Source organism: Phyllostomus hastatus, unplaced genomic scaffold (assembly GCF_019186645.2).
Source record: "Phyllostomus hastatus isolate PE091 unplaced genomic scaffold, TTU_PhHast_1.1 phas_contig_17, whole genome shotgun sequence".
Taxonomy (NCBI): domain Eukaryota; kingdom Metazoa; phylum Chordata; class Mammalia; order Chiroptera; family Phyllostomidae; genus Phyllostomus; species Phyllostomus hastatus.
Window position 1 is genome coordinate 9,793,329 of NW_025333664.1, and position 27,798 is coordinate 9,821,126.

General features: G+C 49.4%; 1 protein-coding gene across 16 annotated transcripts in view; it reads left to right on the forward strand.

The window, feature by feature from the left end:
• ZMYND8 (zinc finger MYND-type containing 8) overlaps positions 1-27,798 on the forward strand; it is a 114,989-nt gene that overhangs the window by 46,459 nt on the left and 40,732 nt on the right. For all 16 annotated transcript variants that reach the window (XM_045832830.1, XM_045832826.1, XM_045832836.1 and 13 more), the window contains 7 exons: positions 1,390-1,503; positions 3,601-3,693; positions 4,833-4,920; positions 7,440-7,495; positions 10,059-10,136; positions 11,404-11,519; positions 18,884-19,365. In XM_045832830.1, coding sequence (XP_045688786.1) covers positions 1,390-1,503; positions 3,601-3,693; positions 4,833-4,920; positions 7,440-7,495; positions 10,059-10,136; positions 11,404-11,519; positions 18,884-19,365 — 1,027 coding nt within the window. The remainder of the gene's footprint in view (positions 1-1,389; positions 1,504-3,600; positions 3,694-4,832; positions 4,921-7,439; positions 7,496-10,058; positions 10,137-11,403; positions 11,520-18,883; positions 19,366-27,798) is intronic.

A 27,798-nucleotide genomic window follows, 5' to 3' on the forward strand; every position in this document is an offset into this window, starting at 1 on the left:
CCCCATTCCATCCTCGAGGCCGCGTGTCCCCGTGTGGCCCTCAGAGGGCCGCTGGGGATTTCATTACGTGCGGCGAGACAGAAATCCCCTAGTAGGAGTGTCTCTCTTCACATCCCTTTTTATTGAGCAGAAGGACTTTGCTCTCAGCCTCCAGCTGACTTGCCCTTGAGCTCATTGGTCAGGATTGGATCGCCAGTCCTTATGCAAAAAAAAAAGAAAAAAAAAAGCCTTGAAAAATGTGTGTCTGGCACTTTCAGTCTCTGTTGTGGGAACCAGGCACTGCCAGGAGAGGTGAAGGGGGTTGGGGGCGTGGCTCAGAGGAGGTGGGTGGCGGTTGAGCATGCCATCCGAGTGCTCGCCAGGGATAAGTTACCTGGAAGCAAACGGGAATTCAAACAAGCAGGTGTGCTGTGTCTAAGGTTTCAAGCCCCGGTTTTCTTCCGGGTGAGCTGGGAGGGCAGTCAGCTGAGAAGACTGGCCCTTTTAGGCTCCGATGGCCAAGCAGTTAGCGAGACACTTGAGTCCCTCACCATTTCCAGCTTCAGGGCGCCTCTTGCATTGTCCTTTTCCTCGAAAGTCCCCTTTGGGGGATCCACACATAGGAAGAATGGCAATGAAATCCAAATTAATTGGAGGGAACTTTCTCAGCTCTCTGTACACAGATGGTTCGAGTGTTTCCTGAGAGCTTCAGACTTTGCTATTTTCGTTGTTGTTGCTACTTCAGGGGTCTGGAGCTCTGAGATGCAGTCCTGGATTCACAGAGCGGCATCCGGTTTCCACGTTTCTCGGGGCCTCTTCTTGGGTGGGAATTTCCCTTAGCAAATGACATTTATTGCCCATGGAGATAGACAGCTAAATGACCCATCTCGTGTACGTTGCCAGAATGTCCCGGGGAGGGTTTGCATCAGTGGTGACGGAGAATTCAGTCATATTTATTTTCAGTTTGCTACCATCTCTTTGGTTCTTCTACCGTGAAGACGGTCCCATTCGGGCAGTGACGTCATTGAGTTAATGCTGGTTCATGATAGGAAGAGATCACCCCGAAACCATCCGTGGCCTCTGTTCTCATCCCCTTCTTGAAACCCGAGGTTGTAATAATGACGGGTTTCAGGTCCCGGCCTCGCCGAGTCTTTCTCAGATTCTGTCATCTTCGCGAGCACAGAGGCGCTTCTTACAAGGTCGTTGGTGGTCTTCCGACTTTCATCCGCTGATCCATGCGGTCAGCCGCCAGGTAGGCTGGAGGCCTTGCTGAGCGCAGCAGCCGGTGGTCACCTTCGGCCGTTAGTTTTCACGCGTGAGCTCACTGGAACATTCGGAGGAAAGGGCATTCAGCATGCGGAAAGGAGCTTTTTTCCCTAACTGGACGTGTGTGTGGTTTTTGGCTCGTAGAAGATCACAGTCGCAGAATGCATCGAGACCCAGAGCAAAGCCATGACGATGCTCACCATCGAGCAGCTGTCCTACCTGCTCAAGTTCGCCATCCAGAAGATGAAACAGCCGGGGGTAAGACGCCAGCGCCTCTCGGCATAAGCGGACGTGGAAGCGGTGACGGCGGTTCCGTTAACATCTTACTCCGCGTAGCTGGAGCTTTTCAGACACCCGCACGTAGCCCTTCCTGCAGGCCCGAATCCGGATGTCTGCACGTGAAACAAACACACGGTGTGACGGCAGGCGGTTCTCTGTCGTGAGCCCCGTGCCCTCGGGGACTTTCCCTGGGAAATGACACGTAGTAGGAAGTTCAGGGGGATTTGACGTTCTGATTGGTTATGTAGGAAGCCCTACACCACTGCATCAGGGAGGGGGAAGTTTGTGCCTTCCCTCGGGAGTGAGTAAAACTGCACTGCAGTGAGAAAGCTGGGTACAACCCAGTTTATTTATAGTCAAGGTCAGATGATAGAGCCTTCGCGTAAAACCGAACCAGCGAGATTTCCCGTCAAGGGTGAGGACTCGGTGAGTCCCCTCTGCGTGGCGGTGAGATCTGGTGCCCCGTGGAAGCGGGGCTGCCACGCTGAGCCGGAAGGTGGCGCCCTTCGCATGGTTTTCCTCCCGAGGACCAGTCTGGCCGTAGCCACGGTCGTTTTAGTTTTTTGTGACTGTTTTCGAGAAGATGGCTGTAGCATACCTTTCTTTTAAAAATCATCAGTCTGTGATGTCAGTGTAATTGCTATATTGTGACATCTTCCCTCCAGAAACTTGGGGACGGAGTTCTCTTTCTCTGCTCCGCACAAAGGCACCCTATGGACCAGTAGTAAACCCTGGTGAAAGTCTCCAGAGTTTGCTTTCTAAGTCAAATGATTCCAGAGAAATGTAGACGCTCAGGGTATTTAGTAGCCACTGTGGTTTAATTTCTTCCAAACAGTAAGCTTCAGTTTTGAGGTTATATAGTGGAATTTGATACGGTGGTGCGAAAGATTCAGAGCATGCCATTTGGGTATTGCTAAATTAGGAACCTAGCTGTCTCTTTAATAAAATGTCTGTCAGTGGAAGCAAGAGCATTATAGCCTCAGTTTGGTTAAAAAGACACAGTTTTTTTAAACCTGTGGAGTTTCACATGTTGAGTGACAAGGAATTACTTTTCTGCTTTTCATAGGTGGAATTTCATCTGCTGAGGACTGTTGACAAAAAGAAGAGAGTCATATAGACTTGTCAACGCTGTAGAATTATAAAAAAAAAAAAGAAATTGGAGAGAGTGTTAATTTCTCACATAAATTGTTTGATATAAAATCATTCAGGGCAGAAAGTTGCTGGGCTTGTGGTAGCATCTTTTAAGCTTACAGTGACCACACTCTCATTTTGGATAAAAGGCCTCAGTTGACGGCAGAGGGTAACCCATTCAGATGCCTTGCTTTGAGTATATTTTGGTGTTGAAGTAAATCTCTTAATGTTTTTTTATTTGTAAGTAAACAACACCCATAAACAAACCAGCCTTACATTTTCAGCTGATTCAAGTAGGGCTTAAGAAAATGGATCAACACAAAACACTTTGACATAGTTCCTTTGTTGAAGGTGCTTTGGCTTCTCAAAGGAGCAGGAAAATCTCACTGTTCAAATTTCCCCCCTCGGTGTAAATAAATTATCTGTTGGTACTTAGGGGAACTTTATTTGGTGTATCATCTCTAGGTACGGCCCAACTTCACTCTCATTCAGTTTTGATTATGGGCATTTTTGCAGTATATAGGTAAGCTTCGTTCAGAGTTCTTGGAGTTTTTGTCCGTCTTAATAAAGGGTGGGGCAAAAGTGTGTTTACAGTTGTGAATACGTGAAGCACAGAGTTTATTCTTGTATTGTTATTGATTGTATCATTTTTCCATTTGAACAACTGCAAACCTATTGTTGCCCCACCCTGTACAAGAGGACAGGACCTGTTCTGAGCATAGATCTTGAAAAGAAAATGAAACAGACCACAACTGAGCCCATGATGATTGATAAAATTAGAAGGGGAACCGATTTGGAGCTCCTCAACGTCATTCTTTTTGAAAACTTTTAGAACCGTATTGTCTGAAAATGGGACTCCATTCTTAAAGGGCTTGGCTGGCTTGGATGCTTGGTCTTCCACAGCAGAGACGAGCTGGCATCTGTGTATCCATCTTTTCCTTACAGACAGATGCATTCCAGAAGCCTGTTCCCTTGGAACAGCATCCCGACTACGCAGAATACATCTTCCACCCCATGGACCTCTGCACGTTGGAAAAGGTCGGCCTCCTTCCGAGAACCTCATCGTTGTAGCCCGCAGTTGTCACGACGACTCAGGACCCTCCCTCCTTTTTCGTGCCCCCGCCTCAAGTTAGATGGTCTCTCTCTGTTTCCTCGGCCCCATTGTTACTGGGTTGGAAGAACTTTGATCCCTGGAGTTCTTCCGTGACATTCTTTCCAAGATGGCAATGGAGTGTTGAAGTCCACGGAGTAACTCCAAACGTTACTTCTGCTCGTGGTTCTAGTTCTTCCCCTGAAAAAGTCATAGCTTCTTAGAATTAGTGATTTGATGGGTGTGAGTCTGGCCCCTTCTCCTTCCCCCTTTCGGAGGTGCTAATGAGGGCCCCGGGAGGGAAGAGGGGAAAGTTGAGTGTCTGGGAAACCTTCACATTAGCCATACATTTATGGCTTCACAGGTCGTGATTTATTCTACCATTAAGGGTATTTCTTTAATGCCTGAAGGTGTTTTAAGAGCTCATGCTAAATCTCCGTGCTGGAAGTTATACTTGTAACCCTTACGATTGTGCACGACATCCTGGTGCTGATTTTCAAATCGTTCGCACCAAAATCTGGGTCAAGAAAACACGGAAGAGGACAGATTGCCCCCCCCAACACACACACACAAGAAATCTACCCTTCTTTTGGAAAATGGCACATACCCTCGTGGCGTTCCAGAAAAAAGGCATTGAAATAACAGGGTTGGAATTCATAAACTAATAGCTTTGGGACTCTGGATACTTCTCTTAACATTCCCATATCTTGCCCCCTCCCCCCCGTCTATAAAATGGGGATGATAATAATGGCTTCATTGAGTTCTCCATTATGAGGCTTACAGGAGACTATTACTAGTAACAATAAATACATAAATATGTATCTATAATGTCCTGGTTCATTGGAATAAGCTGCTTGATAAAAGACAGCTGCCGTAAAATGAGAAAACCCAGGTTAGCGTGATGCATTCAATGACTGCGTTTTTATAGGGTTATAGATCTCAACTATGATCGCATCTTGGGAAATGAGTACAAAGCATTAATTAATTTGGCAAATGACTGCTAAGACAATTACGTGAGGGACGCAGGTGTTGCCGGCTGTGGCTTGCGGAGGCTCACGGGTGATTATGTCCCGGCTTCTCTCCCCAGAACGCTAAGAAGAAAATGTACGGCTGCACAGAAGCCTTCCTGGCCGATGCCAAGTGGATTCTGCATAACTGCATCATTTACAACGGGGGTGAGTGGCGCAGGCGACGCCTGCAAAGGAGTGTGCTGGGTGTGCTGCCTATCCTTCCACCCTGCTCTTCTTCATGCATCAGGGCCAGTGTCAGGATACTGTGTATGGATCGCCAATATTTGGGAATAGGGACCAGTGACTATGTGCATTTTGTAAGTATGACCTGCCATCCCAGCTGGCTCGTGGCTCTGTGATGCTGCTACCTGTCCTTGCAAAAAAACGTCGTTGTCATGAAGGAATAATTACATACAATCAAAAGCCCAGGTTTTCCGTGTCACCACAACCCTAATAAGACCGAGACTAACATTTTCACGGTCCTATTGTATTCCTACTTTCCCTTTTCCAGTGAGCCTGCCCCTGCTCTTTTGTTCTCGGTCGCTGTAGGTTAGTTTTGCATATTCTAGAATTTCATTTAAATGGAGTCCTAGAGATTGAACTGTGCTCTTTTGTGTCTGGCTGCTCTCATGCAGCATCGTATCTTTGGGGGGTTCATCCATGTGGTGTGTATCGTTTCTTTTTATTGCTGAGTGCTTTCGTTTGTTTTATCAACACACAATCTATTTACCTATTCATTGCTGGGCGCGTGTGTGTTTCTGCTCTTGGCTGTTAGGAACAACACTGCTGTGAACATTCTTGTCTGAGTCTCCGTGTGGACACAGGTTTTCATTTATCTTGGGTGAATACCCAAGAGTGGTATTGCTAGATCATTGAATTTGTACTTGACTTGATGAGAATTTTTGCCCAACTGTTTTTGCAAAGTGGTTGTATCCTTGTGCACTCCTTCTAGCAGCATGTCTGAGTCTTTGTTGCCCCACATTCTTGGCAACACTTGGGATTGTCTGTCTTTTTCATTTTAGCCATTCTCGAAGGTATGAAATATTAGGTGGTAATGGTTTTAAGTTGCCTTTCTCTAGTGACTAATGGTATTGAGTATCTCTTTATGTGCCTTCGTCATTTATATATCTTTTGGTAAAATACCTTTAAAAATCTCTTGCTCCTTTAAAAACTTGGATTTTTGTGTTTTATCATTGTTGTAGGGGAGCTTTATATCTGGGTAAAGTTTAATCAGTTGAGTTGTTAGGGGTTTAGAGGATTGAGCGTCTGGGCAGACAAGTCTCCTCCTGGTACCTGTCCCACTGCCCCAGCCTCTTTACTCCTGTCCTTTCTGTTTACCTCCTGGCCGACCCATCGTTCAGCGACCTGCCCGATCCCGCTCCTTGTGTCCCCAGGTCTTCTGGTCTCCTGCGGAACAGTCTTTACCTCTTCGTCTTGCGCTGGCTTTTTCTTATTCTTTAGTCTCAGCTTCTCAGGTCTTGTGACCTAGACCAATCGTATGCTCTCGTTAGGGACTGTCACAGTACCTGTGCTTCCCCGTGGCAGCACAGATGGCATTTTCTGGACGGTACTGGTTGTATCTGTTTGACTTGCTCACCAGGATGTAGGCTCTTTAAGGGCAGATACCTCGTCTTGTGCCTGGCATCCCCTTGGGTCTAGCGTAGACTCTTCGGTAACGTTTAAGGGAAGCTGAACGAATGGGTAGATGTTTGCTTAAAGCGCGTGTTTGGCATTAGTCGCTCAGTAGCAGGGTCGGGGTGCAGGGAGGGAAGAGCGTCAAGGCACTGAGACCTTGTGTAAAGATTTTAGACTCAAACGTACAAACACGTGGGTGAGAACTGCCTGGAGACACACAGAGCACAAGCCAGGACGGGCCCCGACTGGGGACGGCAGGAGGCAGCGGGGAGCAGGGGAGTCCCACCTGGTCTGGCGGGGTGGCCTCTGGCCACCCATGGTTTGTGGGAGACAGAGTTCTCAGATCTTCTGAGTTTCCAAGGGAGCCAGAAATCTAGGCGTTCTTGTGTATGTGTGTGAAATCCTTTTGCCCACAAACACACCATTTCTGTAAATAAGTCACGTTGGAAGAAAATGTGGCTTTCCGACCCTTTCGTCTTCTGCTTTGGTGCGAAGGTGAGGGAGTTGGAGTTACACCTGGGGCCATCTTGAGCTCATTAGCAAAGTGGGCTCATGGAAGCAATGACTTCTGAGCCTTGACTTACTTGTTAATGAAATGGGAATATTTGTATCTGCTTCCGATATGGCTTCTTGCTGCATTCACAAAAAAATGCGTTTTGGAGCACTGGGTACAGCAGAGCTACTTAGTTAAGTGCCGTCCTGGGTTGGAGTCTGGGACAGTGGGTGGAGTGAGCCTCCTTTCCAGCAACTTGAGCCTTTAAAGCGGGAAGGCATTTTTCAAATATTAATCCACGCCTTGCAGGGAAGCCCCACTAACTGCTCAGTTTCCGAAAAGATGACATCCAGGCCCCAAAGCTTGGCAGACATGCATGGGAGGAGTCACACGATTTGAACTGGGATTAGAAGGTTTTCAGCCTTTCAAAGCTTCATCCCGGGGTGGGTGGGGGGACGGCGGGGGGGAGCAAGTTAAAACGTTGTTAGAAGTAGAGTCCCAGGGTTGGGTGTTACACGTTTTCATTCGGATTAATCTTATTTTCTTATTCCCTTAGGAAATCACAAATTGACGCAAATAGCGAAAGTAGTCATCAAAATCTGTGAGCATGAGGTATGTGCTTCTCCAGTTGTGTTTGAAACGCGTCCAGAAGGAGGGTTGGGGCGGCCAACGTTGCCGTGTGCATTCTCCCAGTGGGTCGCTGGAGTGGTTTTAGGACTTGCTGAGTCACAGACAGTTCCCCTCTCTTTAAGGAAATGTAACAGCAAGAAGGAGGGGAGCCCCCCCCCACCCCCCAATATGCTGTAGAGCACCTTTACCTTTGTCGTGATCTACAGGAGTGGAAACGGCCATTTGTTTCTAGCTTTGAGTCATGGTCAAGCCCTGGACATGCCGAGTTTTCTTGGGGGCATAGATGGAGTTCATAATTCCTTCTCCCCCAAGTCTGTGGCACTGAGTCTGGTCCTTTCCAGTCTTGCGGAAGATGGCTGGTTGTTGACATTGTTTGGGGAAAGGTCCTGGCTCTTTCTCAGAGAGCAGCACAGCTGTCCTGGAGGGTCTGTCCCTCTCGCAAATACCTGCGGCGTGACGGTGTGCGTGAGTCAGACCCGCTGGGCCGCGCCGCCCCGAGGCTCGAGTGCTTGTGGGACAGGCGGGTGGCAGACGCCGTACGAGAAAGTCTTTGTGTGTGAGGTCCCTGTTTGCAAAAGCCTGAGATGGAACGGCCTTCACCCTGTCAAGCCTGATCTTTCTTCTTTTCTTTTTTCTTTTTCTTTTTCTCCTCTTTCTCTCTCTTTCTTTCTTTCCTTCCTTCCTTCCTCCCTCCCTCCCTCCCTTCCTTCCTTCCTTCTTTCTTTCATAAGGAAAACATGGATATCTTAGGGTACATTCATGTCTACAGATTTACATAGAGTTTTACAGTCTACATTTTCCACTTAGTTGGAGTGTCTCCCTAGGTAACTAAACACACAGGAAGAACAGAATTTTTCATGGCTGTTCTGATGGTTTTCTTAGTATAATTGTTAGAAGTATACCTACCAGGTCCAAGGCGGTAAACAGGCAAAGGCATTAGGTACTTTCTGATTGTCTTTTGGAAAAGCCGTAGCAATTTATGCAACAGCCTGGATCGGACGGACGTGGTTTTTCTGTGTGCTTTCCAATACCGAAGTTCCGGTTGGAGAAAGTACACGTATGCATGGTTCCCCTCCATCACTGTGACCAGCGCCAACAGGGGTGACCACTCTGATTTTGGTTTGCCTTCCTTTGATGACAGGCGATCACCGGCTGTTGTCGATGACTGTTCATTGGCGGTTCGTGTGGGTGACTTGTTCGGTTGTTTTCCCCTTGGGGATTCATGTGTTTCCCTGGACTTGGGAGCTGAAGCATAGGCCGTTGATTGGTGGGGTGCCCCGAGGTGGACTTGACTGGGCTCAGATACTCTCTGTCTGGCATTTTGGAATCGACCTGTCGGCAGCACGCTGCTGCCTTGTGGGCTGCAAGGCCAGGGCTGTCCTGGACCCGCTGTTCCCACTCTGTTCTACCCACTACATGTAGAGGAGGGGTAGACTGGGTAGAAAGAGGTATTACACTCCACCATTCCTTCCTCAGTTATAATTGCAAATTATAATTCTAAAATTAATACTTAACTGAGCACCCACTGTGTATTTGGCACCTTGCATGATGCAGGAGATAACAGGAAGCCCCACCTTGACAAGAGGGTGTAGTAACTGCGGGGCAGCGGTGAAGCGCATGAGCTGGGAGCCCGACTGCCTGGGTTCAAATCTTGGCCCTGCCACTTCGCTGCAGTGAGACCGAGACCGTGGTACTTGACATCATCTTGGGGCCTCCCTGTCTTCCTCTGTGAAATAGTGGGGGCTGAATTCAGATCCGCGATGGGGCTTCGGGAGCCCTTGGTTCTAAGGCACGATGATTCCTTGGGGGAAGGCGCTTTCTTCAGAGGGGGAGGGATGGTTAGTCATAGAATTCCCAGGCTGGTGTCAGTAGCACAGGGCACCATGGTATTGACTGACCGCTCCGGGTGGAGTGAGTGGAGACTCAGGGACACCGAGCGCAGCACGTGGTGGCCTGCATGGCCGGAAGGCAGTGGGGAGCTCAGACAGGTATGCCGAGGCCAGACCACACCCAGCCTCAAAAGGAACTGATCGGGTGTTTAGATTTCCTCCTTGGTTTCTCAATCTTGGCACTGCTGACATTTGAGGCCCAAGGATTCTTTGTTGTGGGGACTGTCCTGCACATCTCTACGTCATAGATCCCTATCATGGCTGGCGTTATCAGCCCTGAGTTGTGATAACCAGACCCGTCTCCAGACGTTGCTAAGTCACCAAACATCTCTGAGGTGTTAAGCTGCCCTGGTGCAGAACCTCTGATACGAGGGGAGGGACGAGATCGAGTGTGTGTTGGTAGAAGGTGGCTCCGGCTGCTGAGTCTGTATGGGGAGTGAACCGCAGTGGAAGCTGGGAGACTTGTCTCGGAGAGCGAGGGTGGCGGCTCAGGCTGCGTGGGGCGTTGGGGTCGGTGAGACGTGATCCCGGTGGTGTGACTTCGTTCAGCTGATGTTATTTGTCAGTGTCATCCTGCATTTCTCGAGGGCCTAGAAGTGGAAGGCCCCTGGGATGCCACATTCTAACTTTGGTTTTTGCGTTGTTTTGTTTTACAGATGAATGAAATTGAAGTTTGTCCAGAGTGTTATTTAGCTGCTTGCCAAAAACGAGATAACTGGTTTTGTGAGCCTTGTGTAAGTTGGATTTTCTCTCCTTTTCTGAACCCCATGCCCGGATGACTGGTTACCCAAGACAGCCTTCTCTTGGTGCCTGTTTAACCAAACTTTTTGGATGAAGTTTTTAAATAATTCGTTTTACTGATAAAAGCTACAGTAGAGCCCTGGCTAGTGTGGGTCAGTGGGTTGAATGCTGACCTGCAAACTGAAAGGTCGCTGGTTCGATTCCCGGTCAGGGCACATGCCTGTGTTACTGGCTGGGTCCCCAGCTCGGGGGGTGTGAGAGACAGCTGACCCATGTTTCTTTTTCTCTCTCCCTTCCCCTCTCTCTAAAAATAAACAAAATAAAGATCATAAAAATATATATATAGCAGAGTGAAGGTAACACAGGTAGGAGAACCCCCTTTGGCTGAAAGGTCGTGGGTCAGAGGCAGCATGGGAAGTGGGTTTATTAGCCTGGGCAGACTTCAGGGTTCAGAGTGGAAGGGGGCCCCTCAGGGAGAGTGAGGATTCGCCAAACAATGCCCACAGGGACATGAGTGGTACGTGGATGGGTCACTCACTGTTCTGTTTTAAGAGGTTGGGAACTATCTCCTTCTGGCTCCTTGGATCAAGTCTATGATATCTTCATCTGTAGGGGTCAGGGGCTAGTCCAGGGAGGAAAATCACCCTTGTTTTCCCCGCAGATCTGCATTTTCTAAGCTGGTCTTCTCCGGGGAGAGGTGTAATTTTGGAGGGGGCTGGCGGTGGTAGTGGAGTGTACTGGGGGACAGGATGGGGCAAGTAAAGTTGAGAATGAGAACACAGTTCGGGTCTCCTCCTGCCGTTGGAGATTACCACCTCAGTTGTTTAGGGTTTGAGTAGCCCTCCCTAAAGAATAAGCGTGGCTGATAATGCCCTGATTACAATCTAGTTAGAAGGCACATTTAGTCCTCCCTCCCACCTGACAGAGGCTGTAAGGGTTACCGTCTCTGGGCTGCACAGAAGGGTGGCATCTCTGGCTCCCGGCCACCCAGATAATGATGGCACAGCCCAGCCTCACACCCAGAGCTGTCAGTGCCCAGTTCCTGGTTTCACCCCGTAACCCCACTCCCACCTCCACCTCGTCCTACTGGCCACACCCCTCCGGGGGCACGCCTCTTGGGGAGACTGTGAGACAGTTATCTTGCAGCTGGTGGCCTCTGTCACCTCTACTTCGCTTTATCCCCAAACCCCAAGCTCTATGTGTGTGTGTCTCTTGCTGTCCAGTGCATACAGACTCTGCATTTTGTTTTTCTCTTCCTAGAGCAATCCACACCCCTTGGTCTGGGCGAAACTGAAGGGGTTCCCGTTCTGGCCTGCAAAAGCTCTGAGGGACAAAGACGGGCAGGTCGATGCCCGTTTCTTTGGACAACACGACAGGTGGGAGTTGAACATGGGCTGCAGACATGTAGTGTTCACTGAGCCTTGGCTATACCATTGGGTATGAGAGGGCGCAGAGGGGGTGGCCCCCACTTTGCTGAGGGTCCTGGTGCTGACCGGTGATCGTGTATCTGGGAGTTTAAAGGTGTCGTCCTGCGCTGTGTTCGGCCTGGGAGTGTGTGGGCTCCAGCTGTTGCAGGTGTGTTAGAAGAGAATCTTGCTTTCCTGCTTTTGGTGGTGAACCCAGCACTGGAATAAGGTTCCATGGCTATTGTAAATGTTGCTGTTCTTAAAAAAAAACCAATTTTTTTTCCTGGAGTAAATCAAACCACTGTGCTAATTGGTTTTGAAAATAATGTTCTCAGGGATCAGAGGCATTTCCCCACATCACCAGTAAATGGATCCCCTATCATGGCGAGGGGTAATTCCCCGCGTTCCTTTTCTCTGAAGCGAAAATGGGAAATGATAAGGGGCTGCTGTTTTGACAGGTGCGAGCCCTCCCTCCCAGCCTTTCTGCCCTCCCATTTCCCTTGCTCGCAGCGAAGTAAATTATTGCAGTGATTAGCAGTTCCCTTCAGAGCGCAGCCCCCCCGCGTGCTTGAGAACGACAGGTAGACCGAGATGAGCAGCAGTTAATACCTGAGCTCCATCTTAACAAGTAAAGTCATGATTAAATAAGGCACAGGCCCTCTGGAAGCCTCACCAAGCAGGTTGACGAAGTGTGGGAGCGTGTAGGGGAGGCTGTTTAGGACAGAATGCCAAACACGCAGGGTCCGGCACAAATAACGCCCCGCTTTGTTATCACAAAATCGTTCATCATGAAATCGTAAGTGTGTAAATCTCTAGCATAACAACATCGCCCTCAAGCATACCCTGTGACAGGTTAGCTGAAATGTTCAAATTAAAACTACAAATGATCACAGCTGTAGTATTACCCGACCAACCACACTCAAGCAGGCGTTACTTCGGCCGGGCCCTGTGTTGTAGACACAGCCACGGAACACACAGGACATACCGTTTATAATTCTGTGCAACACCGGGATCTGAAGCCCTGCTCTCCGCGTTACCTTCCACTCGTCGTCTTGCAAACCAAAGACAAGAGCGAATTCCAAAGTAATCCGTGAAATCATTTACTAGGAGCCCAGGCCGTGCAGTGTCGGGAGGCGGCGTGGAAGGTAGCCGAGATGATCGTGGGTTTGCTAGGAGGTACTCTATTACCCTTTATTTGATTTTGACCTTTTTTTTTGTTGGAAATCTTTTAAAAATTCATGTATTTGTTCATCCAAAGAAGTATGTATTTGGCGCCTGCTGTGGGCCGGCCAGCCAGGCTGGGTGCTGGGTACTGGGTACTGGGGGTTTAGGGCTGGGTAGGAAGACGCTGTCTCTCTGCCCCTCAAAAGGCTGACATTCTGGTGGGGAAGACAGGTACCGTACAAGTAAACAGACAGGCACAGTGGTCTTGGGGCAGGAGGTACGGGGTTGTGGGGGGCGGGGGGCGGCGGGGGGTTGTATGTGAGATGCGGTAGAAGGACCAGAGAGAGCAGCGGCTCAGGCTCGGAAGGGCCAGGGCCTGTTACGGGATGGGGGAGGGGAGGATGAAAAGACATGGGGTGGGGGAGGTGGGGTTGGTCAGCCCGCAGACCACATGGGCTGTTGTGAGGAATCTGGCTTCTCTTTGAAGAGCAGGGGGAATCGCTGGCAGGTTGTGTCGCTTCCTTAGAGCACGCAGGTGTTGGCCATCTCGATGATCTGGGATTGTTCTTACTGTCCAGTATAGCACAGTAGGATAGACTGAGGATACGGACCCAGAGGCACCCAGTGTTTGCAGGCCCTTAGAGTCTTTTGATTCTGCCTTTAGCTGAGCCACTCTGCACGGACATCCTAACTCCTACTGACAGCCGTTGAAGGTGACTCAAGGGCATGAGCTGTGCTGGCTCTGTTGCCAGATGCCACCTTCCCCGTGGGGCCCCTACATTTGGGAAAAAGTCAGCAGCACCAGTCTGATGTTTGTGAGGTTTCCTCTAGCCCCCGTTGGTGTCCCCTCGGAGGGATGTGCTGAGCTGCTGGGCTGCTTCTGGGGGAAGGAGGTGTACTGGGCGAGGTGTGACGGACACCCATAGTGGTAGAGGGGCGGCACGTCAGCCTTGCAGGCCTATGTCAGCTGGCCTTGAGCAGGGAGTCTCTGACAGCCGTTGGAGAAGCCACTCCTAAAAGGGCGAGAGTCCCTCCCTCCGCAGAGATGTCCTTCAAGCAGAATGGGGCCTGTTTGCTCACAGTCTGCTCTGGGTCAGACCCAGGAGCGCAACCGGGAGGCTCCAGGGGGGAAGAACACGCCCTTTTGCAGGGGAGCCTGCTTTGGGGTTGTAGAGCCAAACCGTGAGCCGGGACAGGTGTCAGGGAAACCCATCAGGACAGTGGAGTAAGCCTGGCTGGTGTGGCTTGGTGGTTTGAGCGTGGGCTGCAGACCAAGGGGTCGCTGGTTCAGTTCCCAGTTGGGGCATATGCCTGGGTTGCGGGCCAGGTCCCCAGTGGGGACCACATGGGAGGCAACCGCACATTGGTGTTTCTCTCCCTCTCTTCCTCCCTTCTTCTCTCTCTAAAAATAAGTAGATAAAAATCTAAAAAAAAAAAAAAAAGACAGTCGAGTAAGATTTCTTATAGGCCACAGACCATTCCATGTTCGTTGTCAAGTGAGTAAATCCTGGAGCCAGGGAAGGCTCTTCATGCAAATCAAGGCATGTTCTGAAGAGTCCCATCTCATGCCTTTTGTCCTTTAAAATACCTTGGTTTTCCTGTTTCATGTCATAGACACACAAGGTAGTATATAAAACTGTAGAAGACATTCTGTTAAATTCCTGCAGAGCTGGCGTTAACTGAGGGCCGACTGTGCAGCAGGCACTTTTTTTTTGTAGAAGCCGTGTTTCTGCCCGTTTTCCCGATGCCAGATCTGAGGCCCAGAGCTAGAAAGTGTAACGCCAGCTCCCCTGTGTGACTCTGCGCCCCCCCCCCCCCGCCCCCACCCCACGACATTGCCCCCACAGACTTTCTGTTGTTAAGCAAATCTAATTTTCCTTTGAATATTTCCTGGGCCTGCTTAAAGGAAAAGAAACACTCACTTTCCTGAAATCACTTGCCAAGCAGCTTCATTGAAGGCCCTTAAGAACCTGGGGAGGAAAAGGTAAGGCCCCGATACCAGATGACAGTGTGGGAGAAATGCAGTCACAGTGTCCGCAGGGCTCATCAGCGCCTGGTGGTGCCAGGACTGGGGCGTTTCCTTTGCTCCCCTTGGCGCCCCTCCAGGTTGAGGCTCGTCCTCCAGCTTGGTGATGGCAGCACTGAGGCTGGCTCAGGCCAGGGGAGTCACTTGCTTGCAGAGAGCCCTGGGGATCACTCCCATCCGGCCTGGATTCTCACCCACCCTGTTGTAACATGTGGTGGAGTCCAGGCCATTCCGACTGGCTGCAGTTGGGGTTCCTCTGGTCTCAGCAGAGAGATGGCGGAGAGCTGGATGGACGGGAAGCCAGTCCTGGCCAGCACTCGGAGAGAGCAGACTCCGCTGGGGTGTGCAGTGTTAGGGTGTGTTACTGTCAGGTTGCACACAGCCTGTGCGCTTGCTTTATTTGTCCGGGGTCGCTTTTTCCTTAAAACTAGGGACAAGATGCCGACTGTGAAACTTGGGGCAAAATGTAATAGAAGAAGCTCATACTTTGTTTCTCTTTGAAACCTTGGAAGGCTTGGTAGGGTGGGGTTCAGATTCCTGCATAGATAGGGGGTGCTCGCTGTAGGCTGGCTGGGAGCTTCACTCCTCCTCACGGTGCTGTTTGCTTCCTGCAGCTGGGCGCCAGGCTGGAGTTCCTGGGCTGGGAAGGACAAAAGGCTGCCTTGGAAGGCACACTCCACCTGGTTCCCAGCGGCAAAATGGCTCAAAACGTGACCAAGTCACACCTTGGGTCTTCCAGTATTGGCTCTGCCTTCTGCAGAGCGTGGGAGTGGTGCGCCCATATCCTGGCTGTGGCCACTCAGGGCCACTGATTCCAGAGAAGCAGCTCGTGTTCTCGCGAAGGCTCTGCAGGGCACAGGGTGTGTGGGGTGTGGAGGGTGGGAAGGCAGGCCCAGCCTGGGGAGTGGAGGGTGTGTCCCGGAGGACTACGGGGCTGTTTTCTCGTTATTTTCCATGTGAATTATTTTCACATTCAAAACCACGCTCCTCCGTGGAGGGTTATGGTTTTTCCGACATTTCCTCCTAATCCCATGGAGAACTCCAGTTTTGAAAGAGTTTCTTCTTGTTTGAGTGCAAAAGAGTGAGATTGGGGAATAATTTTCTCTTGGGAGGTGTGGTCTAGGATGCAGTGACTATTTTGTTATTCTCTACCAACCCAAAGCCAAGGGAGAGTTATTATTTTTTTTTAATGGATTAAAGTGACTAAGTCTATTGAGCCCTTTAATGTTTTGGCTAAGTTCATGTTCACGTTCAGTCCTGATGATAGAATGTGTTTGTTACGTGGATCGTTTATTGACCATTCCAACCAAGTCATTTTAGAGAAATGGAATATGCATTTAAAAGTCTTGGCAAGCCTGCTAGGCTAGTTGGGTTTGCCTTAAGAAAAAAAAAAAAAACAATTCTGAAAACAACTGGAATGTTCGTTCCGCCGACAGACGCACGGGTCAGGGAAATGCGGTATGCGTACACGGTGGGACATTTTCCCTCCTTAACGCGGGAGCCACGGCACGGCCGAACACCTGGGGGCCTCCTGCTGCGTGGACGAAGCCAGTCGTGTCAGGGCAGTCACTGCGTGATTCCATTCCAGGGAGGGCCCTGAAACGGCCACAGTCATACGCTCAGAGTGGAATGGTGGGTGCGGCCATTTTTAAGGCTAATGAAAGGGAAAGTCTTTGCTCTTTCCCCCAAGCCCGGGCAGGAGGACCAACTCTGCCTAACGCTGCTGCCGGTCACTGGCAGAAAGACCAGGCCCCACCGTGCTGCCAGCGCAGGCACACCGGACACCGGTGCCCCGGCTGGGCTCACCAGGCGCAGCCGTGGTGCTCACTGCAGCTGGGGCGACCGACCCACAGGAAGGGTCCGGCAGGCACCTAGAGTCTCTGCCGCCACCATCCCACCGGCCCCTTCTCTTTCTAAGCTTTCCTGACTACGAGGACCTCCCTGTCCTGCCTTTTCCCATATTTTCAAATCTAAAAATCCCTTATCAGGGAGACATTTAACAGCTGACATTAAAAAGCTGAATTAGTTTAAAACATTGCTCATATTCTTTAGAGAGCTCATTGCCTATGGTTGAGTATTTGTAGAACCCCTTAAAAAAACTCCTTAACACATAAACGAACCTTTTCTGCAATTCCTCCTGCCGCAAGCACGGCGATTACAAAACCAGTTTCAGTTTCACGCCACCTGCACTCTCAGTTCCTGCTTCTTGCTGGTGAGGAGAGTGCGGTGGGTCACAACTGTGCTGTTGGGGGAAGGCAGTCTGGGAGAGGGGTACTGGATATTTGGGGCACCCTAACCCTGCTTATGGGTCTCAGTTTCTCTTCCCAGTCGTCTAGACCAGCTAGCTGGGAGGGCTTGGAGCACTGGGTGACCAGCCCTTAGATTGCGCCTCCCTGGATGAGCCAAAAGTTAAATTACGGGAGATGGAATTCCCTATGAGTACCCTACACGTCTCAGGGATTAGACCCCAGACACCTCCACGAGGCCCCCACTCACGTAGGGACGCCCGAGAACTAGAGCTGGAGGGAGAAAGGGCCTCTTTTCGTCAGAGCTTGGTGGCTGCCAAAGCCCTCATATAAACCTGGGAAGCGGTCTTTGGAGTTCCATAGAAACCAAAACTTTCACAAGCTATTGGCTTCCCTGATGCAGGCTGACGGAGCGAAAGGACAAGGATGGAAGGTGCCGAGAAAAAGTGGCCTTTGGCCAAAACAGGTTACCTGACTGCCTTTTTTCAAGGCCAACTCTTTGCTCTCACTCCCACGCCTGAGAACTAAGTTTTCTGTTTTCAAAAGTGGTCGCAAGAGAGGACGACCTAGAAAGAAAAACCTATTTCCCTGGAGTCCAAGGCATCCTACGACATACCCAAGAAAGAGTGCGGGTTGTCGGCCCTTACCTGGGCTGGTTATGCGTAAATCCACCCGAAGTTGATGCGTTGTCCACAGCAACGGCTCGTAGCCACTGGCTTCAAGAAAATGATCCTGATTCCTTCCGGGCCCCACGTTGGGCGCCAGCTGGCACGGCCACCGACTGGCAGTGACCGTGGAATGCTGTGGATGGCTCGTTGAAACACGAGAGAAACATACACAGAGACAACCAGGTCCTGTGGGGAAGTAGGGACGGAACAGCCACTCTCTCTGGTGGGGAGCGTCATGGCCACCCTCCCTATGGGAGAGCGTCCCGTTCTCCCCGCTGAGCAGGCTTTTGTTGGGTTCGTTTGCATAAGAATTCAGGTAAAGCTCATCACTCATTGCCAGGAAGTAAGGATCAAACAATAGGTAACAAGGAAGTCTGAGGGCCTATTTTGAGTCAGGGTCAAAAGAGTTGTAAAACTTTAAGGAACAAACTTACTTCTTCCCTGGACCCTTATCATTCAACTGAGAGCATTCTAAACAAAGCAGGTTTCACAGGATTTTACATATTCTTTCTTAGGCCTGATCACCGGGGGAACCTGCCCTTTCCAGCACAGGGCTGCACCACCCTGTCATTGTTTCAGGCTTAGGGTGGAGCAAGGGAAGTAAGGCAACCAAGAGATAAGAAGATTTTCTCCCAGCGGATGAGAACTCAGGCTATGTCAAAGCTGAGAAGCAAGGGTCCATCACCCCCTTTTGCTGTAGCCCCCAAAGTCCTTCCTTGGGGGCCTCCCACATGACCGTGCCTGTCTTAGGTCGTTCCCCCCTTGGGGAATCTTACTCGTCATTGGCTAACCGACCTAGCACTGGGGGCCAGTTATGAAAGAAGCAGCAGAAGCAGCGCTCCTGCCAGGGAGATAAGCTTGTCTCCTTGGTGGTATACGGTTCCAAGGTCATTCCCTCAGCCTTAGCCCTGGCGGGGGCTACAGCTTCTGATACCAGGCAGGGCGGTTCCCAACAGGGTGCCAGCGGTTGGGGGAGGCCGAATGGGGGACCGCTATTGGACTGGTGTGGAGTTTGGTGAAACAAGGTGAATACACTCTGGGGACCTGCCCACTGTGCAGCCCGGTGCCTGCAGTCGGCAGTTCCTGGCCGTGGGCTCACGTGTTTGTTAAGAGGGTAGAACTCACGTCCTGTGCTCTTACCGCAATGATGTTTATGAGAGAAAAGCAGTTAAAAATCTTGGAAATGACCAAAGTTGACTTAACCTCTCTTTTTTTCTTTTGCCCTCCTAGGGCCTGGGTTCCGATAAATAATTGCTACCTCATGTCTAAAGAAATTCCTTTTTCTGTGAAAAAGACTAAAAGCATCTTCAACAGTGCAATGCAGGAGATGGAGGTGTACGTGGAGAACATTCGCAGGAAGTTTGGGGTTTTTAACTACTCTCCGTTCAGGACGCCCTACACGCCCAACAGCCAGTACCAAATGCTGCTCGACCCCAACAACCCCAGCGCCGGCGCCGCCAGGATAGACAAGCAGGAGAAGGTCAAGCTCAACTTCGACATGACGGCGTCCCCCAAGATCCTGATGAGCAAGCCCATGCTGGGCGGGGGCGCCGGCCGCAGGATCTCCTTGTCGGACATGCCCCGCTCGCCCATGAGCACCAACTCCTCCGTGCACACGGGCTCCGACGTGGAGCAGGACCCCGAGAAGAAGACCATGTCGAGTCACTTCAGCGCCAGCGAGGAGTCCATGGACTTCCTGGACAAGAGCACAGGTCAGCCCCGGGCGGGGGAGGCTGGGGCAGGCCCTCGGGGGCTCGGGTGTGCACTGGCGCACACCTGGCTGACCCTCCCTGGCCGGCAGCGCCGAGCCAGGGGGAGCTTCCTGGAGTTTTACGCCAGTGGGGCGGATTTTAATTTTAAATGAGCCACGCCCCTGAGTTCCTGCAGGCCCTTTTGCAGGGAGGCGGCTAGACGTCCTTGCAGGCTCAGCCCAGACGCCTCTTAGAATAAACCACAGCATCTTCCCGCCACAGCTTTTTCTGTCTCAAGCATTTTATTTTAATGGAAACATTGTTTTTCTGTCAAAACCATGCAGTCAACATCATTTAGTGCTTAAATATCAGAGAAACATGCCAGGTAACCCATAACAGTCTTTTCCCCATGTGCTGTCCCCCTCTTTAAAGGTTGCCTTGTTGAATAGTTGTCTTGCATTTTTGTGTTTTTTTTTAAAGATTTTATTTATTTAATTTTAGAGAGGGAAGGGACGGCGATAGAGAGAGAAACATCAATGTGCGGTTGCTGGGGGTCATGGCCTGCAACCCAGGCATGTGCCCTGGCTGGGAATTGAACCTGCGACACTTTGGTTTGCAGCCCGCACTCAATCCACTGAGCTACGCCAGCCAGGGCCTGTCTCGTGTTCTTGACACTTGCTACAGCGAGGTGGTTAAGACTGAGGACATTGGTCTCAGATTCCAGTTCTGCTGCCTCTCCCTGCGTGGCTCTGATCGGGGTACCTCATCTCACAGGCCGTACTTCCGTCATGCGTAACATGAGGGCAATAGAACCTGTCCCCGGGGTTCTGGGAGGGGTAAGGGAATCAGAGAGCAGAGTGCTCAGCATGGTGCCCGGAATAGATAGTAAGTGCTACAGAAATGCTGGCGACTCTGTTACTTCTTTCGGTGGTTGCTGATCAGATGCCTGTGTGCATGGCGGGGGGTGGGGGGGTGCGGGCACTGAGGGGGTCTGTGCTGGCCGAGTGTGCAGATCATAAGGGTGCCTTGAATTCTTTCTACCCAGACGTAATTTGGTTGCATGTTAAATACTCAAGAATTCTACTACTTCCACGAGGAAGTAGGTTTGCTGTTGTTTTTCTTGAAACATGGCCTTCACTGTTTATTCTTTGTTATTCTACCTCTCAAGATGTGGGCCCGGAGAAGCTTCCCTGCTAAGCATGCTGGTAAAGGCAGCCAACCCTCAGGCTCCGTGCTGGGGAGACCCCAGGGCACATGCCCCATCTCTGGCTGCAGCCTGTGGTTGCCAGGCAGGACTGTGGACTCATGGTTTTCAGATCTTCACACTGTTCCAGAGACCTGAGAAATCTGTATTTATGACATGAAAATGTTTTTATATGAAATCTCCCGTTATTAAATGTCAACTCAAAATATTTCCGAATATTTTTCAGAATGGATAAAGCTCACCTACAGGCTGGACTGCTGGTCTTAGACCTCCAGCCAAAGCAGAGACCTTGGGTAGCTTTTCAGACTGACCACCCCCTCCCCACCCACCATCTGCTTCACTCAGAACCGTAAGGAGCAGGCCTCGGTTCAAGAGACCACAGGAGGCCCCAGAGGATGAAATGATAGGGACTCAGTTCACTGTGAGCTCCACCCACTTGGGTTGTGTTGGTTCTGGTTGGTTGGTTACTTTCTCGTGCTGCTTGTAGCTGTTCCCACAATGGCTATAGGTGGAGAGGAGAGAGCTAAGTAGAACCAGTGGCTTCTGGTCCTTGAAAGTAGAGGCTGCAGCCTTCCTCGTTCCCATCCCAGCCAGGTGTGCCCCGTCCCAGATGACGGAACTTGGCTGACAGTGTCAGAAAGGCTTCCCTTTGTCTGCCCAGAGTCCTTAAAAGCTTACGCGGATTCCCACATGGGAGTCCATTGAACAGAACACGGTGGGCGCATCATCACCCAGACTCCCCAGCCCGTGCATCCCCACGGGGTGCACGCTGTTGAGAAAGTGCTATAACCTGGGCCTCGACCCTTGGCAGGGGTCACTGTTGCCTGAACTTTCATTGCTCCCCCAACTACCTATTTCATTAACATTCTTACACATCAGACCTCTGATGTAGCTTAATCCTAAGCTAAATAAGTGAAATGTGGAAGCTCGTGTGCTTAAATTGCTCATGGTATTTTTTTTTCTAAAATCCATGAAATGAGTACCTAACTTACAAAATAACAACTCTTGGGGCCCATGAACCCCCTCTTGCTTCTGCTCCGTATTTCGGGACACATAGTTTCTTTCATGCGTTACGAGAATACCTACCCTGTGTCGCTGCTTCTTCCCTGGGGAGGTGCAGAGGTTGAAATGACATCAGGAGTCCTGACAGAATTCCCTCATCATTTGAGTAGGTTTTAGATGCTTTAGTAGACTTGAAAGTTCCTTTTCCCAAATATAATCCCCTTGTGGGTGTGTGTCTGGGTCATTTGGATAATCATGAGTACAGGAAGAAAAGGTGATACAATTGCTTTAATCTTATAAATTGCCCTCTTTTCTGTTAAGAGCCAGGCAGTAAATATTTTAGGCTTGGTATGTTTCATGAACTGTTAATCCTTTTGATTATTTCCCCCAGCCATTGAAAAAAAGTAAAAGAAATACCCTTCTTAACTTGCAGGTCACACAAGAACAGGTGGTGTGCTAGAAGTGGCCTGTGGGCTGGTTTGCCAGCCTCTATTACAGACTAAGAGACACGGGGCCAGTCTCTGCATTTTATGGAAGGCAAGTTGAGGTTCCTATGAGGAGTGTAGGGAGGTGTCCAGGGTCCCACCCCTGCATCCTGAATCTAGACCGTTTTTTTTTTTTTTCCCTCTGCACTCTACTGCCCTCTGCTGTTTGCAGTGATGACAGCATTTAGTGGAAGCTGGGGAACATTTATTGAAATGCTCCCATACTCAGTCAGACAAGACTGTGATTTATCCAAAACTGTGTTTAAAAAGAAGAAGAATGCCATAGGAATAGAAAAACCAGATTAGTTAAGACAATGAAAAATGTGTAACCAGCGACATAAAATTTAAATTACATAAAACTTTTATGAGAGTTTAGAAACCCTTCTCTCGAGGTGGGGGGGATGTTGAGGAGCTCAGAGTCCTGTGTCTCTAATCCTTAGAACTGGATTCATCCTTCTAAGAAACACTTGGTTCGGCCTGCAGCCTGTCACTCCTGGTTTCCTGGAATCCTGTTGTCTTAATATTCAGAATGGTTTATCTTTTTTGGTGATTTTTCTCATTCCTCCTGTATCTAGACCTCCTGGCCAGAATGGATGACTTTGCCAATACTTGGCTTGTGGGATCCCAATTTAAGTTGTTAATAATGCGTCAGGTCCTGGGGCCTGGTAGTCACTGCCCTGTGAGCTGATGGTCCTTCAGTCGTGTAGCTTAGGGCTACGGCTTAGAGAGAAGGGACAGGTTTCCATAAACCCGTCTTTATTGTGACATCATTATGTGTGTGTTGTAGAATAATTGTTATTCATAAAGGCTAAAGCCACACAGTGTACCACCTCCCACAGTCAGCCCTCAGGTTCCGGGACTCTCCCCATGTTGGTTTATAAGCCGTATTATTAGTGGGATGGCTAGGCAGGCGTGGGAAGGCGTGAGGCTGGGAGTGGGAGGGGCTGGGGTGACCTGAAGCAGAAATACACCCTGATCGTGACCGAGGACAGGTACACACGTGTGCACACGTGACACTTCCCAAAGCACGTGCCGCTCTGAGCTGAGCTTTTCTTACTACAGGGCACAGGGGCCCTTTCCTCCTCCTGGTTGTAGCCAAGTGGGAATGGGGGAAGTCCCAAATGTTTTTTTAAAAGGACTTTCGTTGACTTCCGGCCAAGACGGAGGCATAGGTAGACACACTGTGCCTCCTTGCACAACCAAGGTAGTGACAACAGCAATTTAGAAACAGAATAACCAGAACTGACAGAAAATTGAACTGTATGGAAGAAAGGTGGACAGCCAAGGAGTTAAACATTCATCCAGACAGGTAGGAGGGGTGGAGTTGGGCAGCAGGGCGGAAAGGGGTCGCACGGCACACAGAGCGTTGGGACTGGGCATGTAAGACCGCAGTGGGCAGACCCTGGGTGCGGAAGCGGCAGCTGGCAAAATCCCGGCCGAGGGGTGGCAACTGGCAGGCGCAGCAAGGTGGGGATTGTGAAGCAAGGCGCTGTGCGCAACCCAGGATCCCAGTGCTGCTGGGAAATAAGGGCCTTGGGGCACTGATTGAAAGCACCTGTGGTGGTTGAGGCACAAGGAGAGGCTCCCAGTCTCACAGGAGAGGTCATTCAAAAGACCCACGGGGTACACAAGCCCACCCACATGGGAATCAGCACCAGAAAGGTCCAGTTTGCTCAGGGGGAGCGTCGGAGGGGACTGAGGTCCCATGGAGAGTGGAGGGAGAGCCATTGTTCCCTCTCGGACCCCGCCCCCACATATATCGTCAAAACCCAGCGACTGGGGTGCCCCACCCTGGTGAACACCTAAGGCTCCACCCCTCATACATAGTAGGCGTGACCAGACTGAAAGGGGGAGAAGGGGTGGCTCGAACAGAAGAAATGGAAGCCCCAGAACTGATCCTTTTAAGCAACTGAGAGATAGCCAACCTATCAGACGCACAGTTCAAAACACTGGTGATCAGGATGCTCACAGAACTGGTTGATTTTGGGCGCAAATTAGATGAAAAAATGAAGGCTACGATAATGAAATGAAAGAAAATGCACAGGGGACCAACAGTGATGAGAAGAAAACTGGGACTCAGATCAATGGAGTGGATGAGAAGGAAGAAAGAAACAACCAAACAGGAAAGAATGGAAAAATAAGAATTCAAAAAAATGAGGAGAGGCTTAGGAACCTCCAGGACATCTTTAAACATTCCAACATCCAAATTATAGGGGTACCAGAAGGAGAAGAGGAAGAGCAACAAGTGGAAAACTTATTTGAACAAATAATGAAGGAGAACTTCCCCAATCTGGCAAAGGAAATAGACTTCCAGGCCGTTCAGGAAGCTCAGAGAGTCCCAAAGAAGTTGGACTCAAGGAGAAATACACCAAGGCACATCATACTTACATTACCCAAGATTAAAATGAAGGAGAGAATCCTAGAAGCAGCAAGAGATAAGGAGACAGTCACCTACAAAGGAGTTCCCATCAGACTGTCAGCTGATTTCTCAAAAGAGACCTTGCAGGCAAGAAGGGGCTGGAAAGAAGTATTCCAAGTCATGAAAGGCAAGGACCTACATCCAACAAAGCTTTCATTTAGAATGGAAGGGCAGATAAAGTGCTTCTCAGATAAGGTCAAGTTAAAGGAGTTCATCATCTCCTAGCCCTTATTTTATGAAATATTAAAGGCTCTTATCTAAGAAAAAGGAGATAAAAAACATGTATAGTAAAATGACAGCAAACTCACAATTATGAACACCTAAAATAAAAACAAACTAAGCAAACAACTAGAATAGGAACAGAACCACGGAAATGGAGATCACATGGAGGGTTAGCAACAGTGGAGTGGGAGGAGGAGAGAGGGGGAAAAGGTACAGAGAGTAAGTAGCATAGATGGTAGGTAGAAAATAGACGGGGGAGGGCAAGAATAGTATGGGAAATGTAGAAGCTAAAGAACTTATGACACATGAACATGAACTAAAGAGGGGAATGTGGGTGGGAGAGGGTGTACAGAGTAGAGGGTAATGAAGGGGGGGTAATGGGACAACTGTAATAGCATAATCAATAAAATGTATCTTTAAAAAAAAGGAGTTTGTTCATTGGCTCAAATTAAAAACCAAAACAAAACAAAACTACGTGCTACATCAAATGCACCTGTGAACTGCTCATTCCTGGATTACCTGTCTGCCATGTCTGGTGTGGCCTGTTTAGCATTTTTTTTATGTTTTCCCTTAACCTTGTATTCTGCATACTTTTTCAAGTTAGTAAATAACCCTTCAACACAGCATTTCTGTCCCACCACAGACGGTTCAGGGACATTCTGCCACCAAGACTTGTGTAGGACAGTAAGTACTTTGAACATGAACATGCAGGTCGTTGGCAGGGTTTTGTAAGGGGAGGAAACTTAACATGAATCAGTACCTCCTCCACCCCACCCCACCCAGAGAGTTGGGGTGCGCGGGAAGGAAGGGACATTTTCTTCTAATTCAATTCTAAGACTCATGTTTCATGTAGTCAGAACAGGGCTGAGCACAGGCCAGGGTTTTGTAAATGTAGATAATAAATGATGTGTTTTAGCCCACACTTGTGAATTGCACGTCAAAGTGTAAAATCTTATTAAATTATTGGTGACTTCAAAGGCTATTAGTTCTTCCTTTGGGCAAGATTTATGGCCTTATAAAAGGATTAGCATTCATTTCAAAGCTTAATTGAAACAAGCATTTCCCAATGTCTTTTTTTTTTTTTTTTTTTTGCTTTTGAACATGTCTAGAGTGATTTGAAACAGGGTTTCTCGATCTTGGCACTGTTGCCGTTCGGGGCCGGATGACTCGTTGCTGTGGGGCTGTCCTGTGCACCGTGGGACGCTTAGTGGCATCTCTGGCCTCTGCCCACTAGATGCTAGTAGCACACCTGTTCACAATGACGACAGCCAAACACGTCTCCAGACATTGTCACGTGGCCCCTGGAGGTCGCAGTCACCCCTTCGGTCCCTGTGGAGAACCACTGATTGAGTGTATCATGCTTTTGAATTTCAGCCCTGACAAAATTCTGATTGCTTCATGTTTATCTTTGTAGCTGTTCAATATTTACATTTAATTTTGTCTCTCTTTTTTTTTGAGCATAAAATATTCCTTTTAAATTTTAATATTATAGAGTTAATAGCAGATCATGTTTACCCCAAGAGATGACAACTGTTAAAAATCGGCTGTCCCTTCAGATTTTTGAATATGTAATCACAATGGTAATACTTTCTTTTTGTGATGGAAGGGGAGCATGCTCAGCTTTTTGCTGCTTTCAGTTTAGCCGTGTTTCTGTGACTTCTTGTGGTGCCTTGTGCGTAGAATTCTAGTCGTCAGCAGCACATAGATTGTACGTGAATATGTCAAATGTTGGGATCATGACTGAATTTTGGGAGACATTACTTGGGGAAGAAACCTGGTTTTATGAAGTAGTATGAATGCGATTTATTTTCCTTCTCTTGTTACCCTTCCATTGCGTTGAGAGAGAGAAGGATCAGTGTGAGAGAGAGAAACATCGATTGGTTGCCTCCCACCTGCACCTGGATTAGGCATCTCACACGCCCAAACCGGGGGTGGAACCTGCAGCCCTTAGGTTATGGGATGACGCTCTGATCCACTGAGCCCTGCTGGCCGGGATGCAAATGTTTTAAATGTGGATATACTGATTTGTATTCTTAATGTAATGTGCCCTTGCTAGCTTTCTATTGCCCAATGCTGTAGGCATTTTGGCCAGCCTGGTATTTTTTTACATTTCTCTAGATGGCCACAAAGAAGCCAGAATATTTCTCTGCTTTGTACATGAAGATCTGTTGAGTTTCTGAGAACCACATTTTGCCCCATATTGCCCCCTCGAGAATGCTTGGACCACAGTGATAGCTGTGGAGGTGGCGGTCAGTGGGCTGTTTGGGGTATATTTTCGAAGGGGTGTTCAGAGGCCCCGCTGAGAAGCTGGATGAGTCGAGGCAGGAAGAACTGAAGTGGCCTCGGCCGGCGTGGTGGGCGGTCCTACCATTGACAGGTGTTGAGGCAGGTAGGAGGTCTGTCACAAATCGGGTAGGCAGGGCATATGGCACTCAGTGGTGGGCACGGGCCACGCATGGTCCCAGGTGTCTGTGAGGGTGGTCCCTTTGCTGGCTTGGGTGGAGAGCGAGCCAGACCTGTCTCCGTGGGAAACCAGTGTTCTCCCATCACCTCTGCTCTCGCCATACCCAGGTGCTGTGTTTGAAAACTGAACACCTAAAGCATGTTTCTTAAACCTCAACACTGACGGTTTCTTAACAGCAGAAACTGTTTTTTATTGATCCCATGTTTGAAACAAAGGAACTTTATATGTTTGTGAATTTGTGGCTTGTTTCTGTTATTTATTTTTAACACACACACACACACACACACACACACACACACACACACACACAATTATAAAGATGATGACCGTGCGGGTGATGTAGCTACTACCATCCCCTGCAGGACCACACGTCGGCCAGGGCTCTGTAGGTCGCCTCCCAGCCTGTCCTTTTCCTTTTTAAACTCGATCTCTTAAGCAGGGAACGATGAGGTCTCTTGTGGTGGTGGTATCTTTGCATATTTTTTGTCCTTGTTCCCTGAACAATTTGGTTTCCTTGTCCCACAGTTCCTTGCAGTCCCCAGCCGTGCTCTGCTGGCGGGCTGGGCAAGACCCCCTCTGCTGGACACGCTGGTTAGCTTGTTTGCGAGAATGTAATTAGAAAAGCCTGGTTTATGATCCTCTGGGGGAGTCCATTGTA